The 18,974-nt window shown below is 33.6% G+C and overlaps 2 protein-coding genes across 2 annotated transcripts; both read right to left on the bottom strand.

Moving 5' to 3' along the window:
- Positions 1 to 11,651: 11,651 nt before the first annotated feature.
- LOC115993961 (18.2 kDa class I heat shock protein-like) lies at positions 11,652 to 12,436 on the bottom strand. Its single transcript, XM_031117993.1, has one exon. The coding sequence runs from the start codon at positions 12,319 to 12,321 to the stop codon at positions 11,854 to 11,856; it is 468 nt and encodes a 155-aa protein (XP_030973853.1). The 5' UTR covers positions 12,322 to 12,436; the 3' UTR covers positions 11,652 to 11,853.
- A 3,715-nt stretch (positions 12,437 to 16,151) lies between these two features.
- Positions 16,152 to 16,625, bottom strand: LOC115993874 (18.2 kDa class I heat shock protein-like). Its single transcript, XM_031117889.1, has one exon. The coding sequence runs from the start codon at positions 16,617 to 16,619 to the stop codon at positions 16,152 to 16,154; it is 468 nt and encodes a 155-aa protein (XP_030973749.1). The 5' UTR covers positions 16,620 to 16,625.
- Between the last annotated feature and the right edge of the window lie 2,349 nt (positions 16,626 to 18,974).

The following is an 18,974-nucleotide window of genomic DNA, read 5'->3' as shown; positions in this document are numbered from 1 at the left end:
TATAATGTAGATGATCCATCTACATGGACGACCCATTTGTTGTACTCTCCTTCCCCCAGGTCTTCGTAACTTGGAGTGAACTCTGCGATGAAATCTGCTAGGGCTTGAGCCTTTATTGCATTTCTCGGTTGGTACCGAATGTCGAATTCACTAAGTTCAACTGCCCACTGAATCAGTCGTCCTGCGGCTTCCAGCTTGTTCATTGCCTTCTTAAGCGGATGGTCCGTCATGACATTGATGACATGAACTTGGAAGTAATGTCTCAACTTCCTAGAAGCCGTTATCAGTGCAAAAGCCAATTTCTCCATGAGCGGATATCTTCCCTCTGCTCCTCTGAGTGCCCGGCTAGTGTAGTACACCGGTTTTTGTATTTTCCCCTCTTCTCTGATTAAAGCTGAACTTACGGCGTGTGGGGACACCGCTAAGTATAAGTACAGTTCTTCTCCTTGCACGGATGGACTTAATAATGGGGCAGTTGTGAGATAGTCCTTCAGGTCTTGGAAGGCCCTTTGGCATTCGTCCGTCCACTCAAATGCCTTCCTGAGGACTTTAAAGAAAGGTAAACACTTATCTGTGGCTTTCGAAACAAACCTGTTCAAAGCGGCAACTCGTCCTGTGAGGGATTGGACTTCCTTTGATATTCTTCGGTGGCTCCATGTTCAATATAGCCTGGATCTTGTCCGGATTTGCCTCAATTCCTCTTTGCGAGACCATGAACCCCAGAAACTTTCCCGACGATACTCCGAATGCACACTTGCTTGGGTTCAACTTCATCTTATATCGCCGAAGTGTTTCAAAGGTTTCCTGTAGGTCGTCTAGATGGCTTCCCTCGTCTATGCTCTTCACAAGCATGTCGTCGACATAAACCTCCACATTCCGTCCTATTTGTGGACGAAACATATGATTCACTAACCTTTGATAAGTTGCCCCTGCGTTCTTCAAGCCGAAGGGCATCACTTTGTAGCAAAACAAGCCTTGGCTGGTAATGAAGGAAGTTTTTTCCTGATCGGCTTCATCCATCTTGATCTGATTATATCCTGAGAAGGCATCCATGAAGCTCAGCAACTGATGGCCAGCAGTAGAGTCCACCAATTGATCAATGCGTGGCAGAGGATAACTATCCTTGGGACATGCTTTGTTCAAGTCAGTGAAGTCTACACACATTCTCCACTTTCCATTAGCTTTCTTCACCATCACCACATTGGCTAACCAATCCGGGTAATAGACTTCCTTAATGAACTTTGCCGTGGTCAATTTTTGAACCTCTTCCTTGATTGCCTTGTCCCTCTCGGGAGCGAATACCCTCTTCTTCTGACGGATGGGCTTAAAAAAGGGGTATACATTCAATCGATGAGTGATCACACTTGAGTCGATTCCTGGCATGTCGTCGTGACTCCATGCAAAAACGTCGATACTTTTTCTTAGGAACTGGATGAGGTCTTCTCTTGCCTTCTCCTTCATACCTATTCCAATTCTGGTAAATTTCTCAGGATCATCTTCTTGCAAAAGAACATCTTCCAACACTTCCGTGGGCTCTGCAATAACTCTTCTTTCCTCGATGCTCATTGTCTGCACTTGTTCGTCCAAAGCCATCATGGCTAAGTAGCATTCTTTAGCTGCCAACTGATCTCCTTGTGCTTGTCCTATCCCGTACTCCGTAGGGAATTTGACTGATAGATGGTAGGTCGAGGTTATCGCCTTCCAACTATTAAGAGTGGGTCTTCCAATGATGGCATTGTATGAAGAAGTACAGTCTACCACGAGGAAATTGACTTCCTTGGTTATCTGTTGCGGGTATGACCCTACCACAACTGGTAATGTAATGGTACCCACGGGCTGCACCTTCATTCCTCCAAATCCTATCAGCGGCGAGCATACTGGACGAAGTTGATCTCGTCCAAGCCTCATCTGTTGGAAGGCGGGGTAGTACAATATGTCTGCTGAACTTCCATTGTCAACTAACACTCTTCTGGTTGTATAATCTGCAATGAGCAGTGTAATGACGATCGCATCGTCATGCGGGTGATGGATCCTCTCAGCATCTTCATCGGTGAAGGAAATGGTTGGCTCGTCCATTGATCTCGTCCTTGGTGTTCGTCCAGAGAGCTGGACATTTTGTACCACTTTGAGATACGTCTTCTTCGACTTGGAAGATTGCCCCATCGGGTTCCCTCCAACGATAATCCTTATCTCTCCTAGTGGGGGCCGGGATGATTCCTCTATTTTGCCTTTCAGCTTCTCATCTGTACGATCCCTTCCAACGAAGTGCTTCAACTTTCCTTGCCTGATAAGGTTCTCAATTTGCTGTTTTAGGTCATAACACTCATCCGTGTCATGCCCATGGTCCCTGTGAAAGCGACAATATTTGTTCTTATTGCGCTTGTTGGGATCCCCTTTCATCTTCTCTGGCCATTTTAAAGAAGGATCGTCTTTGATTTGCATGAACACCTGATTAAGTGGAGCGTTCAGGGGCGTATAGTTTTGGCTTCTTCCCAAGGGACCTGTCTTCCTGCCATCTCGTTCTTTCCTATCTTCCGTCCGTCCCTTCTTTGGACGAGGGGCTTGTTCTGAGTGTCGAGCTGGATGCGCTTCCATCCTCTCAGCTCTTTTCCTCTTCTTGGCTATGATTTCATCTTCTGCATTCATGAAGTTCTGAGCCGAATGGACGAGCTCGGCCATGGTTTGAGGCTCCTTCTCGTATAGCTTGTGGATAAATAAATCCGAATTAATCCCGTTGTGGAAGGCTGCTAGTAGAAGCTTGTCGTCCACCTCGTCCACACTAAGGGCTTCTCTGTTGAAGCGAGTGATGAATGACTGCAGGCTTTCGTTCTCCCCTTGTTCTATGGTCAGTAAGCTGGACGAAGAGCGCTTGTGCCTCTGTCCCCCGATGAAATTGTTAACAAACAATTTGCTTAACTCTTCGAAAGAACTTACGGAACTTGGGGGGATTTTACTGAACCAAACTCGTGCCGGGCCTTTAAGGGTAGTAGGGAAGGCTCGACACATAATTTCATCAGGGACCCTTTGAAGGTGCATTGTTGTCTTGAATGTTGCAATGTGATTAAAGGGGTCACGTGTCCCATCATACAAATCCAGGGAAGGTAGTTTGAACTTTGATGGTAGAGGGTGGCCATTGATGGAAGCCGTAAAAGGAGAGTCAGTCCTGTGGACCAAATCCTCTATGGGATTCATTCTCCTCATGTTCTCCTTCATCTCCTCCATGACTTTCTTCATTTGGTCCATCTCCTCTTTTAAGTGTGGCACTGTCCGTGAGGTGGTGCCTCTAAACTGACTTCCAATCTCAGTATTCTGTGTGTCACCATGGCCTTGTGTCTGCCCTGCGTGTTCCTCACCTGTCTGTCTCCTCTGAGTGATCTCCATCCTTAACTCCTGGTTTTGGCGAGTCAATTCCGCCATTGCAGCCGCCATGGATTGCATATTCTGAACGGATGATGTCTGCATGACTGGTGCAGATTGGCGATCACGTTGGGGATCACTTGAAGCGCCTCTGCTTCCCTGACGGCCAGGGCTAGTAGCCCTCGACCTAGTCCTGACCATCCTAACCCTTTGTCGCGGAAAAGAAAGTCGCAAAACAACCTTCGCTTCCCACAGACGGCGCCAACTGATATCGCTCCGAATCAGTAAGGTGGATGGCCTGGCTTCGGTGGGCTATCGGAACGGTTGATGGCCTGCAAGGAAGGAAACGCAATCAAAGAGGAGACCGGAGAAGACCGGTCGAACCCCCTCCGATGGAGAAGTTAGTTTCGTAGAGAAGGAAGTTCCATGTATTTTGGAAAATTGTCTGAGTGAAAATCTTACCTCTGTCGGGTTCAGACCGGTCCCTTATATAGGGAGCCTGAGACGGTTACTTGTCCAATAACTGTCCCAGGATTTGTGGAAACCAACAACTCCGGAGTTAACTACCTCAACGGATATAAAACTGTAACCGCTAATGGAAGTTAACTTATTCGAAGGGTTTGTTGAGATAGTTGCAGGTTTAGTCGAAAGTCTAAGTGTTGAGCTTCCGTCCGTCTGGCGTAGGACGATTTAGTCGTCCAAGGATATCCAACGATTGCTCATGGACGAACCTAATGGACGATCCTGTCTTTCATGGAAGACAGTTTATGGAGTGGTGCTATTATTCATGGACGTTTCTTCTTCTTCTAGATAAACTTTGGGATCAACCTGCGTTGTAGGCTCTGGACGAGCCATTTGGACGAGCTGGAAATGGATTATTTTCCGCTTCTCTATCATAATGTATCTATATGTGAAAATTAGATGTAATGTAATATAAAAATGTTCACAACTATGTAATGTTCAACTTATGAAATCAATGGCAGTATTTTTTCTCAAGTTTAGTAATTATCTGTTGCCTTGCTCAGAATTGTATTTTCCCTTAAAAAAGAGCTTTTGGAACTTTTGGGAGCCAAATATCCTTAGATTTTATAGTTCAAATTGCCCTATGTTTGTTAAGATGCAATTTACTACATCTCCCTTTTCCCATCTTATTATTTAGTGCACTGCCAAAACTCAGTATCAATGGAAGTAATGTCTCTAAGCACCAAGACCCGTGATCTTTTGAAAAGCTTTTCTCCGATTTGAATGTTTCAATAAAATTGCACCACAGCATTGGCCTAATTCTTTAATTCATTCAATATTTATTGGTCCATTCCAGATGTTGGTTCTTGGAGGAACTAATTGAAACTAGCCATTAAATTTAGGGTGTGGTAGGAAAATAACTGGCAGGAAAGGTTGTAGATTAATTTTTGAGCTTTATGGCTTCTATTTTAATTGTCATAGCTTTCAAGATGACCAAACAAATGTCACCCTAGTTTTTTATTTTCATATATATCTTCAAGTATATCTAATAACTTGATGAGATTTTATATCAGAGTTCAACTTGAAACTCTACTATCTTTTAATGGTAAAATCAATCGAGAAAAAAAATTAAATCATATATATTTAGAAAACAAAAAGAGGCTTCCCCGTAGAAGCAGTCCATTTCGCCTAAGAGCAAAAAGTAGTAGAGTACGATAAGAGAAAACAATCAGGTAGCACATGAACTTGTATAACTTCAGTTATCTATTTGTATTTTTGTTACTATTTTTTTCCTTAGAATAAAACTATAATGAAGGGGATGTTTGTATTAAGTTTATGCTTGGAGTTGTGGGTGGACATATCAATGATATCATACCAACTAATCAAAAAGTTGTGTAATCAAGATAGCATCGTTTATCCTTGGGAAATTTTTATTCAAGGTTCCACAACCTTGACTCCCACATCAATATGTGATCTTTCCTTAGAATTTTATAGAATTTTTTAATTTTTGGTATTTTTTTATTATAGAGTTTTAACCTATAGAATCCGTTTTTTACAATTGTACTCTATATCATTGGACCAAAACACCAATGAGTTTTTAGTGTAGGCAGAGATTGAATCCTAGATGTGGTACGTTTTTGTGCTAATGGATTTTATTGTTATGTTACAGTTTTTGTGCTAATGGATTATGGATGTGGTACGTTTTTCTCCACTAATAGTGCAGTCTTTATCAATTTTAGTCTCAGACTCTTAGTCAAAATATTCGTCCTGTAATACCCTTTCTCTTAGCTATATTGGTTTTTCTGTGTGTTTTTTTTTCCTAGAATAAATTTCTTACTAAAAAATACATTGTTTGCAGCTTTGTTTTTTTTGCCCTATTATTATTAATTCTCAAATATGATAAGGAGACTATTCTTTTTGTAGCTAAACAAAGCTGCAAATTCTCTTTCTACACTATTTTAACATGTTGTATTTCAATATAGTTTTGAAGAATCCGAATTCAACCTTGATGAGAAAGAGGAAAAGATTGAATCATTGCATTTTGTTAATTTTGACCTTTATAAAGATTGAAAAAGAAAAGTTTAGAAAAAATATTATTTTTGTTAATATTAAGGTTTATGTTAGAATGATAACATTTACCATTGGTTAACTTTGAATATATATAAATACTAATTGATATAAATGGAAAAACAATATTTCATATACATGCTAGACATGCATGTTGGAGACACAACAGAATTTGCAAATATGCAAGTCTAAATAAGCATACAAATATGCCAAAAGATCAAATGCAAGACATAAAAATAGAGGGAGACGGAGAGAGAAAAGTACTTGCTATTTATTTATTTAATTAAAATAATTCTATCAAACTTTGATAGGTTTCTCACTATTGTTTTGAATATATAATTATTATGTATATATATATATATAAGTAATTATAACGATGTGATTTAATCTCAAACTTTAATATTTCACTCACCTCAAATTCTATTAAATCCAAGTAATTTAAAATAAATTAAATATTTTGATTATATATAATAATTTTATGTTTTAATATGTAAAATTTATATACTACACACCATGTATGCACAAAGTGACTCAATATATGTATGTATACATGTTGCAAATTAATTTGTTTTTATCGTATGACTCATAAATTAGTCACAAATTATTAATATAGTTTTAACATAAATAACTTCTAATTAAGCTGTGCAACGCATGAGCATAATACTAGTATATATATATATATATATTTATATATATAACCGAAATTTCTGAAACTCCCACAATTTTCCACATCATCATTTTAATTTTTTAAACTAAATAGTGAGAGAGTTCTAATAGGAGTCTCTCTCTCTCTCTTTTCCTTAATCCTAAAGTTCTTTTTTTTACGTGATTCTTTCTTCTTCTTTCTTTTAAACCTAAAGTGAGTCCCTTTAAAAAAAATAAATTTCTAACGGGTGGTCCTTTTTAAAACTAAATAGTGAGAGAGTCCTAACATGAGTCTCTCTCTCTCTTTTTTCCTTCATCCTAAAGTTTTATTTATTTATTATTTATTACACGAGTCTTTTTTTTTTTTTTGAAACCTAAAGTGAGTCCTTAAAAAAAAAAAAAAAAAAAACAAACCTAATGTGAGGTCTAATTAAAAAAATTATAATTATTTTTTTAATCCTAATTCTAACGTAGGTCTCTCAAAAAGTCAAAATTTTCGGTTTTATATCATATATAGATAATAATAATGATGTGACAAGCTCTAAGGATATGAAAATGCAATTTGTAGATCTACTATCAAGATAACATAGATTAGATTGGTGGTGGATAGTAGATTTAATTGCAGTTGAGTATTATGTGAAGTCATCACCATAGAATAGCCCACGCTATAATATGTCATGTGGAACCAATGATATGAAAGAAAAAGAATTTTTCTAAACCGTTATATTTAACAAAAAATTACTTATTTTCATGCATTTTCAAGTTATACATTTTTTAAAGTTAAGTCATAAACCTTTGAGCAAAATAAGTACTTTTAATTTTTTATTTAACCATCTCGTGCATCGCACGAGTTAGCGACTAGTTAAAAAGTAAAATCAATACTAAACTTAAACTCAAACTCTCTTAATTCAAGGGAAATAAAAAGTGAATTCGTAAAACTCGAACCTTTTCAAGTTTCTAAGCATGCACAATTGATGAAGATAAATAAAATAATATATTTATCTAAAAAATGGTAATAATAGAAAATTTAATGATTGATAAAAATCAGGGATTTCAAAAACATCAAATTGCCTAAGTAATAAGGGGAAAAAAAATAAAGGAGAGTTAGATTTCTAAATAGCATAAAAATTGTATATATATATATATGTAGAGAGAGAGAGAGAGAGAGAGAGAGAGAGAGAGAGAGAGATTTCAATTGTGACGAAATTAGATTTCTAATCATTCTAGGAATTATATGAGAAGAAGAATTAACTTAGGATGTATGTTTATCCAAAAAAAGAAAAAGAAAAAGTCATATAGATTGAATGAAAAAAATTAGAAGTAATTATCTTAAAAAAAAAAATTCATATAGATTAAATACGTTGAATATGTAGTTGAATACATTGCTTTTTTTTTTTTTTTTGTGTATTATGTTTTTTTTTTTTACACGTAGTAATATAATTTAAATAAAAATAAAGGATTAGATGAAGATTGTTGCATTTTTTTTTTACGTGTACTATTTTCTTTTTAATGTAATAATATAATTTAAATAAAAAAAATGATTAGATAAAGAGTTTGGATTGTAATTAAATTAATATTTCTATCAATTTAAAAATTATAGGAGAAGAAGATAAGACCAAAAAAAAATTATATTTATTTTTTTTAAATCTAAAAAAATTTCTGCAATTTGGTGAACCCACTTAGCGCAATTACAACTTCTAAGCCTATCTTTTATTATATAGTATATAATGTTACACTAGTAAAATTATTTTTTATATTAGCTCATTAATTAAATAAAATTACTAACATAATTTGTTCATAAACACATTTATATTTGAGTTTGACATATTTAGTAGTCAAGTTTAAAATTGGTTTTGAAATTGACTTTTTCTTTTTCATTTTTTCTTCTTAATGTGAGTTTTTGAACTTGATTTGTTTGCGAAATAAGCAAATACAACCCATTGTTTTTTTTATTTAATTTTGACCAAGTATAGATTGTAATCTGGGTGAAATGGGATTGAAGAAATGATCTTTGACTCGAAAAACCTATAGACTGCAGTTCCTCACAACCAGCTACTACCTCAAACAAAGGAGAGGTTGCGCGAGTTTATCCTCCATAATTCCTTCACCATAACACCAATGGTATGACCACCCACCTGTTGGCAATCTTCGAACAGAAATCTATATAAAGTGAACTTCGATGGTGCTCTATTTGAATCAAAATATAGTGCTAGTGTGGTTGTGGTCTCTCTCTTGCAAAAAAACTACTCTCCCTTTCATAGCCATTGAAGTGGAAGCTATGGCAGCAAAGAGGGCTCTAGAATTGGCTTTGGAGACAGGTTTTGATCGAGTGATATTGGAATGTGAGATAGATACTCATCTTGGGGATAGCTCTCATTCATTGTCAAACTTCGCCCACATGGTGAAAGATATATAGTACCTTGCCTCTTGTTGGTTGAGAGAAAACAATATTATTAAGCTAAAAGACTCATGACTTGTGTATTAATATTCTAGTGCACGTAATGTGTATAATTCTCTAAATATGTCACTAATGAACAAATCAAATTAATTTTAGTACATTTTTAGAAGCATCAAAATTTATATCACCATAAAATGTATGTGTCATTTTGAAAACAAATGCAATTCATCATAAAAGTGATATTCATTTATTTGTGAGCTCGAATTAGTTCAACTGGTAAAGTCTCTAATGGTTGAATAAGAGATTTGAGATTCAATCTCCGCCTACTCCAAAAATCGATTGGTATCTTAGTTTGATGATAAAAAGTTATAATTAGAAGCGGACTCCATAGGTTGAAATTCTCTATTTAAAAAAAAAAACAACAACAACAAGAAAATGGGGATTTGAAATGTAGTTCTCTTTCTAAGAGAGATCAAGTTTTTAATTTAAATCATAAATTTAGGGACATAGAAAATTTCAAAACCTGTTTACAACCGTTGATAGGATTTGATATTGCAATTTCAAAACTTGATGTCTTAACAAATTTAGTAAAAAATCGTGAAAAGTCTTCTAAAATTGTGTTTATTAAAATTTGAGGACCAACGAATTATCAAGGAAGAAGAAAAAACCATAATGGGAATGGAAATTGGTAATGGAATTTCAAATAAAATAATAACATTTCCATAATCTTCTTTAAGAACTCTATATTGGCAAGAATAGAACAAGAGAAGTAGCAGAAGTTATAAAGAAGTTGAACCAAATATTAAAAGTTTAGAATTAGTTAAGTATATTTTATTTTGAACACGAGCAAAGTTGAGCACATCATCAAGCTATAATACATATTCAAACTTAAATTATTTTCTTGTTTAACAAATTTAAGCTTATTCATGAGCTATTTGATTAAATTATTTTTTCCCCACATATAACAAACATCACAACCAAAAAGTTTTACCAACCTCACAATTTTTTTCTACTAATTGACTACTTAATTATACTAAAAAAATATCATTTTGAATCAATTGGAAAGACTTTTTTTTTTTTTTGTGTACTTATAAAAATTAAATTACCAAATTTGTACTATATAAAAATTTTCAACAAAATGGACTATTTAATTCACCACTAAATTATAAATAACAATTTAGTGTCTAATGACTTTATGTATAAAGTATAAATCATACAAAAGGAACAATCGCATGACACTCTACATTCTTCAAATCCAATACAAAACAGTGTGGTAAAAAAAAAATGTGAACATATGTCACATTTTGTTGTGTTGCTCTCTTATACTCTTCAATTTTTGTTAGATCATCTGCGCAACTATTTACTTCACAGAAGAGCCTTAGGTGGACGGTCCAGTCTTGAGCCATCGTGTTCCTGCAATAACAAAGTAATTCCACAATATCCAGTGCCAAAACACCATGAGGGGTTAGCCAATTAACCACAACTTGGAGATCAATTTCTAAAATTAATGAATTTATAGCCTAGACGCCATGCTAGATTTATCAAATCGCCCAATGTTCAGCCAAGTTATTGGTTTTGGTGCTTAATTTTAAAGAGAAACCTTTAATCCAATGGCCACAACTATTTCTAAAAACACCCCCCAAAGGGCGAGCTTGCTATTTTTATGAATTTTATTCTATTAAAAATCTTCATTGAGCGTAATTTTGATAGGAGATGCTAAACATTCTTTTATAAAATGTTTTTGTTCATGTCTAATATCAAATAATACTACCTTTATATATTCATTAAAATTTAAAAGATAATAAATTCTCCTAAAAATATTTACTAAATATATGCTTAAAAGTTTATATTTTATCTGCAATATATTTATAAATTATAACTTACTCTAATAATAAAACATTAAGGGCCCATTTGATAAAAGAGTTTGAGTAATTTTTTTGAGTGTTTTTGATATATGTTTAGGTGAAAAAGTGTGATGAAATATGTATAAAGTTATTTAAAATCACAACTCCGCCTCCCCCAACCAAAAATTTTTGGTTCCTCTCCTATCCACCCCCTTGCTTTACCCGGCTTTCCTGAGACTCCCATTGATATTTAGAGTAACATAAGGATCAGTTGGCGGAGTCCAGGCTATCAATTTCAAAGTTTTTAGGGGGTTTGGGCATAGTTGGAGCAGTTAGGTAGTAGTGTTCCTGGGCCAATCATTATAGGTATAGTGGTAGATGCCTGGAACCAAGTTATTACTATTTTTTTTTTTTTTGGCCCATGTGTTAAGCTTATATATTTTTAGTAATAAATGATTCGCTACACAGTAGGATTTTGCAATTAAAAAAAAGTTTATTGAGGTATAATCCATAGAATTTTTCTTGTTTTAATAGATGAATAGCCTCTAGCTAGTGCCTTCCAGGCTTCCATATAAAAATGCTAAGCCAAATCTAGATGGTTGATCAAAACGTTCATGCACTTTGCTCCTGGAAGATCTGAATTGAAAAATTATCTTTTAATTTCCTTTTCTCTATTTAGATTTATGTAAAATAGAATTATTTTTCAACAATTTTAACAAAAAGACAACTCGATTTCATGCTAAGTTAAGAGATAATTTTCTTTGATAGTTTTTTATATTACCAAATATTAAAAAATGCATAAACTTTTCCAATGAAACAATATATGGGTGCATGCAGCAATATTATTATTATTTTTTTGTTGAGAAAATGTAAGCAGCAATATTAAGCACTTTGTTTTTGCATTCCTTTGAACTTTCAAAACATTACAAGCTTTTACATACTCCCCATACATCGTATACTTGGGGAAAATCATGACAATTATCAAAGAAACATACATGTACTAAATTTATTACCTGCAATCACAACTTAAGGCCATAGTATATTCTAATTATTATGGTACAGAGGGACCAAAATCACAATTTAGCCAGAAATCTCAATGGCCTTGACATCAGGCTTCTTCGCCTCCACCTTAGGGACTGTCACAGTGAGAACACCATTATCCATTGCAGCCTTGATCTGATCCATCTTAGCATTCTCAGGAAGCCTAAACCTCCTCAAGAACTTGCCACTGCTTCGCTCCAATCTATGCCACGTGTCTTTCTTCTCTTCCTTCTCCACTTTCCTCTCTCCGCTTATTTGCAGCACTCTGTCATCTTCAACTTCAACCTTCACTTCCTCTTTGTTGAGCCCAGGAAGATCAGCTTTGAACACATGGGCTTCTGGGGTCTCCTTCCAATCCACACGGGTGTTAACCAAAGCAGAAGTTTCTCTTGCAAACTGAGGCTCAGATGAGAATGGCAAATCCTTAAATGGGTCCCAAATCTCGAGCGAGAATGGATCCAATATGTTGCTTCGGTGGCTACCAAAGAAGCTTGGAATTAGTGACATCTTAATTAAGAGCTATGGTACAGAGAAAACTTTTGAAGTGGTTGTTTCTTGAAAAAGCTTACAATGACACTTGCTAATTCTGACTGGTTTGGGAAGAAAGAGTGCGATAGCGAATTTATAGGTTCGTGAGGGATTCTTCAGGTATTTTCTGGAGAGTTCTGGTTGTCGTTTGTCTTTTTCCTTTCTGCTTAATGAATTTTCTGGCTGTTTACTGATTATTTTCAACGAACTTTCTAGCATCTTGGTGAACCTTCTTTGGACTTGGCCCACTTGGGTATCTCGTGTTGCACACGGCCACTGATTCGCGTATTGGGCCTATCCACAATTGCGTTAGCACAAATTTGGCAACACATTTTCAACCCAACCAAGATTTAACCAAAAAAGAAATCCTTTGTATTAAATTATTATAGTATTATTATGATTTTATGGTCGAAGATATTTGAATTCTGATTTTGCTTCTAAAGGAGAGAAAAAAATATCGCTGATATAAGATTCTTTATAATATGTGTGTATGATGAATATATGATTATGTCAGCCAGCCATGAAAAAATCAAATTAATTCTAGTAAATTAAAACTTTAAATTAAAGACACAAAAATTTCAAAACCTTTTTACAATTATTGATATGATATGTTATTACGATTTTTACATAATAAAAGTGACGTTGGCAATGAGTCAATGTGAATGTGATGTTATCTATAATGAAAACTTGATAGGTTAATGTTAACAAGTTATGTAAAAAAATTGTGAAAAATTGTCTCCAACATTGCTTTTATTAAAATTCGAGGAACAACTAATAAGAAAGGGAGAAGAAAAAAAATCATAATTGGAATGATAATGTAACGGACATCACATAAAATTATATCATTTCCATAATTTTCTTTAAGGAATCTATTATCTATATTAATGAAGAATAAATCATAGCAAAATTGTAGTAAGGTAATGTATTAGATAATTATTAATTAGGTGCATATTAGTCGGGTTGTAAATAAGTCATGCTGAATATTAAAAGTTTAGGTTTGCTTAATTTAATTTAATTTCAATCACAAGCAAGTCCGGACACATCATTAAGTTATAATATATATCTAAACTTGGTTTATTTTCTTGTTGAAGAATTTCAAGCTTGTTCACAACAAGCTATTATTAAATTATTATTTTTCCGCATATAATAAGAACAACAGTTAAATTATTTACTGCCTTCACAATTTTATTCCAATAATTGATAACTTAATTATAGTTACGAATATATCATTTGAGTCAATCTATAATAAATATATCATTTGAATCAATTAGGAAGACTAGTTTTCATTGTACAGTTATAAAAATTAGATTATCAATCTAATTCTCAAAAAAAAGAAAAAAAATGATTTACCAACCTTGTACTACATATAATTTTTAGTACAAGATGAACTATTTAAATCATGAATAAGTTTTAAATACAATAGTTTAGTATCTTATGAATTTATTTATAAACTTATACAATTCAATCTCAAGTATATATAATTATAGGGTCAAATACATAAACTAACCCCGAGGTTTGGGCTAATTCCAAAAAAGTTCAAGACTTTTCAAAACTAACCAGATTGGTCCTTAAGCACAATCTGGTCCGAAACGGTGTGACTCCCTTTTCTCTCTCCTCACTCTTCTCTCTTCTTTCATATTTCTTACTTCTTGTCCCTCATTCTATTGTGCAAACCAAAAAAACAAAACCCACCACAACCCAAAAATCTACCCGTTGAGATCACAACCACCGCCTCACCACCATTGTTACAAAGCCCAACACCACAAACCAAAACCATAAATTAGAACCCAAACCACCATAGACCCATACTCATGGCCACCCAAACCACCCAACCGTCATGCCCCGAACCCAAGTAAGAGCTAGGCATGTGACAACAGCCACACACTTATAAAGTTTACACCTTACAAGTGTGAAAGACCTTCTTAACAACTAAAGAATTATCCTCAAAGAAAATTTCATCAATAAATTTAAAAATATCCTTAATAATGCAATTCTCAAAAGATCTCCAAATAATAATCTTCCAACATCGAAATAAAAATAAACTAAATCCTTTAAATCTAAAGTTCTATACAAATGGTAATTTAAAACCTAAAAGTTCAAATCTTATTCCATTGATTTCCTAAACTTCACTCATGCGCACATCCCAGCGGAAGCCCAAACATATGTTACTCTTCCTAATTAGAATTTGAAAGGGGAAAGAGGGGGGTGAGTTGACAACTCAATAAGTAACCAAAGTCCTAATAAGTTCTATCAAGCAAATAGATCTGTAAAATAATAAGTTGTATATAGATCAAATATTTTAAATCTTACAAATATATCATAGATAAATTAGAAATTAATATATTTTCCATATATATCAAAGCTATAATTAACAATAGGTTCCCAAAAACACAAAAGCAATTTCAAGGACTTTAAACAATTCAAATATTCAACATAATTCATATTCTTAACAATCCTTACAACTTTGGTCACACTACATCCCTTTGACTAGGCATCAAATTCAGATGAAACTAGTTCCGTGCTAATGTATTTCCCCCATTAACTGGGTTCAGAAACACGATAAGCTCGTGATGCCTCAGATAAAATTAGTTTCAGTACCAATGAATAACCCCCATTGGCTAGGTATCAGAGTTAAAACATAGTCAGATTGTCTAAAATCATATATATCAAATTATAGTTCAAACAAAAATATATTTCATTCAAATACATATATAAAATCATATATTTAGTAAATCAAATATATTTGTCACAATTCTTTATTATTTACTTTAATTCAATGTAGCTAAACAATTAAAATAAACTTGTAACAACTATAAAAAAAAATTCAGTAGTTAAAATACGCAAAATAAAATCAATTAAGATAAGGTTACTTGCCTCAGCTAACTCACCACAAAGAACTTCTCCCTAACACTTTCTCTAAAATCCTTAGATATTACCTAAATAATTTTCAAGCACTATACTCAATAATCAAATAATTCAAGAAAAACTTATAACAGTACCCGATTAAAAGAGAGACTATTAAAAAATAATAGCTAATAATTTCTCATTATTAACTCACACAAAAAAATCCACATATTCATAATATATATTTCCTTTACTTTCTGCCACCTAAAACCTTAGTGCACTTTTGAGATAAGGACAAAATTAGATACATGACTATGTCATCTAAATCAAAGCACCTGGGCTTTTACGGATACACAATTTTTTAATTTTTTTTTTCTACCACCTGCCACCATTATCATCTTTTGAGATGATAACTCCAAGTACAAGTTAGGCCATGTGCCTTATGGAAAAACAGCCACTATTTCTTCTTCATCTTCTTCTTTTTTTATTTTTTTTTAACTTGTCAGACCTCAACTCCATCAATTCGGTACCATTCCTTTAATAAAGGGCTGCAATTTTTTTCCAAATAACCTTGAATATCAAACAATTTCATTAGTTATCACATTTTAAAACAATGTGAAAAACTAATATTTTGAGTGTCTAAAACTCAAGTTTTAAGGTAAAACTCAAATTTTTAAGTCTTGATTTGTAAGTGGTGGGAACTCGAGTTTTTAAGACTCGAGTTTCGCTGTATTATTTTTTCCTTCTTCTTCTATGCGTTCTTCTTTCTTGCGTTTTTGCATTCCTTAGTACTTTCAAAACATTACAAAGTTTTTACATATTCCCCGTACAACATTTATTTGGGGGGACAAGTCATGAAAATTATCAAACAATGAAACAAACATTGAACTAAAATTTATTTTATGCAATTAGAATTTAAGGCCTATGTTTATATTAACCATGCAATATAGGGACCAAATCACAATTTAGCCAGAAATCTCAATGGATTTGACATCAGGCTTCTTCACCTCCACCTTAGGAATAGTCACAATGAGAACACCATTCTCCATGGAAGCCTTAATCTGATCCATCTTAGCACTCTCAGGAAGCCTAAACCTCCTCAAGAACTTGTCGTTGCTGTGCTCCACTCTATGCCACGTGTCTTTCGTCTCTTCCTTCTCCATTTTCCTCTCTCTGCTTATTTGGAGCACTCTGTCATCTTCAACTTCAACCTTCACTTCCTCTTTGTTGAGCCCAGGAAGACCAGCTTTGAACACATGGGCTTCTCGGGTCTCCTTCCAATCCACGCGGGTGTTAACCAAAGCAGAATTTTCTTTTGCAAACTGAGATTCCGATGAGAATGGAAAATCCTTAAAAGGGTCCCAAATCTTGAGTGAGAATGGGTTTGAGATGTTGCTTCGGCGGCTACCAAAGAAGCTTGGAATTAGTGACATCTTAATTAGGAACTATAGTACAGAAAAACCTTTGAAGTTTGAAGTAGTTATTTGTTGGGATGCTTACAATGACACACGATTTTTGACTGGTTTGATAGATTACAGAGTGGTAGCAAAATTTTTAGGTTCGTAGAGGATTCTTACGGTATTTTCTCAGGAGTTCTAGTTATTAGTCTTCTCTGCTTTTCTTGACAAACTTTCTAGTCGGTTAATTTTAATTTTCCAAACGAACGTTCTAGTATGATCTTTGCAGACCTTCTGTGGAACTGGCCTACTTGGGTATTTCCTTGTGTTACTGATTCATGTATCGGGCCTCTGTACAATTGCATTTACAAGGATTTGGCAACATATTTTAACCCAACCAAGATAATATATATAAGGGGTGGCATCAACTGATTAACATGGATCTAAACGAAATGTGTGTCAATATCTGTATATGGAATATTAATTCTTGTAACTTTTAAAAGCACCAAAATTTTAACCAGCATAAAATAATGGAGAAAATTCTTGTATTATATGATCTCATGAGACCATCTTATAATATATTTACTCAAAATAATGGATCATTTCGAAAACAACTTAATTCATCGTAAAAGTGGTATTTATCAAAACAATAATTTAAGGACAAAAAAGTTCTCACTTTTTTGCATCTGCTATTATTACAACTTGTTGTGATTGTTACATAATAAAATTTGCATCAGTAGTTGACCCATGTAAAATGATGTTGCTTCAATTGAAACTATTTTATTTTAGACATTCTCCAATTGAAACTTAACACCTTAATAAGTTGTGACAAAATTTGTGTATCTAACATTGTTCTTATTAAAAATTGAGGGGCAGCAAATCAAGGAAGGAGGAAAAATCATAATTGGCATGGAAATGTGTGTATACACACACACACACACACAATCAGTTCCATAATTTTTTTAGGTACTTTAGATTAGTAATGAATAAAGGTAGGGAAAAGTAACAGAAGTAGATTAAGGTATATTTGAGTAATTTACTAATGAAGTTGTATATTTGTGGGGTTGTAAATGAGTTGAGTTGATTTTTTATAGTTGAGTAGAGTTTACACACGAATTCTTTGATTAACTTATTCTTTTTCTATATAGTAAACGCCTTAACTAAAATTTTGTACTGCCTTCTCAATTTTTTTAATAATAATCACCATTGGCGAGTTTTATGCAGGGATAAGAAGCACTTGAAAAGACCTATAACTTCAAACTAAGTACCAAGAGATTGCGGGTTCGAGTAGTAGCACTTTACTTTGCACGAGTGGTAACCATGGGCTTACCCAAAAGCCTAAGTGGCATTGTATCATGGGACGTGAGGCAATGATTACCCACAGAAGCCCTCTTATTTTTGTTCTAAAAAATCATATATAATATATATTATATTGAAGTCGAAGCACAATCTTTATTTAAATTTTTTTAATTGTTGTCTAATTTTGCTTTAAATGTCCGATTTAATTTTCTTTATTTGGATGCCAAATGAGTCGTTCATAATACTAAATGCGAAAGCAGAGATGACCCCTTCACTCACCTTGGTCAGACTACTATATTGTTGCTTCAATTAAATGTTTGTGTAGCATTGGTTACAACCTAGTTAAAGTTAAAATTACATTATTTAAGTTCATGAGATAGACTAATTTTCATTTATAAACTTATAAAAATTAGATTTACCTAATGCTATAAAAAATTTATATAATTATTTACTACAAAATAAAATGTTTTATATTATCAATAAATTACAAATAATAAGTTAACATATTATGAACATATATATATACATATACAAAAACTTATACAATTCAATTTTAAGTCTATGTAATTATTTTTTATGCATGTTTTAAAAATAATTATATATATATATATATATATATATTCAAATCTAGTATTTGAGCCTCACATTCGTGAGCTTGTTCACAAGCACTTGATTATATTTGAGTTTAAGTTGTTTACTAAATAAAAAGTATAAACAATTTTTTTTTTAAAGTTGAGTCTAAATTATTTATTTATAGTTTGATTCATTTACAACCTCCACATTAGAGAAATACATACACCAACAAATGAGCTTTCTCATTCATCATATAATTATAATCATACAGTTGACATGTTAACATATTATAAAAAGGTCATACCAAGTACATAAAATTCTCACTTTTTGCAAAATCTGAAAGAAGTCATAGTAAGGAATCTACCTCTAATTTGTTTTACAAAGGCCAGTTCCCAAATTTGAATACGAAACCTACTACTACTTTTGCTGGATGACATTTGTCATTATATCTAGGCTCGACGTCTATGTTGGCATAACATAGCGAGTATAAGAAATTTTCATTATCTTCAATTTGAACAA

Source organism: Quercus lobata, chromosome 1 (assembly GCF_001633185.2).
Source record: "Quercus lobata isolate SW786 chromosome 1, ValleyOak3.0 Primary Assembly, whole genome shotgun sequence".
Taxonomy (NCBI): domain Eukaryota; kingdom Viridiplantae; phylum Streptophyta; class Magnoliopsida; order Fagales; family Fagaceae; genus Quercus; species Quercus lobata.
The sequence above is the reverse complement of the archived record's forward strand: the minus strand, read 5'-3'. Positions and strand labels throughout refer to the sequence as shown.

Bases quoted from the DNA above. Each gene is read 5' to 3' on its own strand.
- LOC115993961 (XM_031117993.1), bottom strand. From the start codon at position 12,321: ATGTCACTAATTCCAAGCTTCTTTGGTAGCCACCGAAGCAACATATTG.
- LOC115993874 (XM_031117889.1), bottom strand. From the start codon at position 16,619: ATGTCACTAATTCCAAGCTTCTTTGGTAGCCGCCGAAGCAACATCTCA.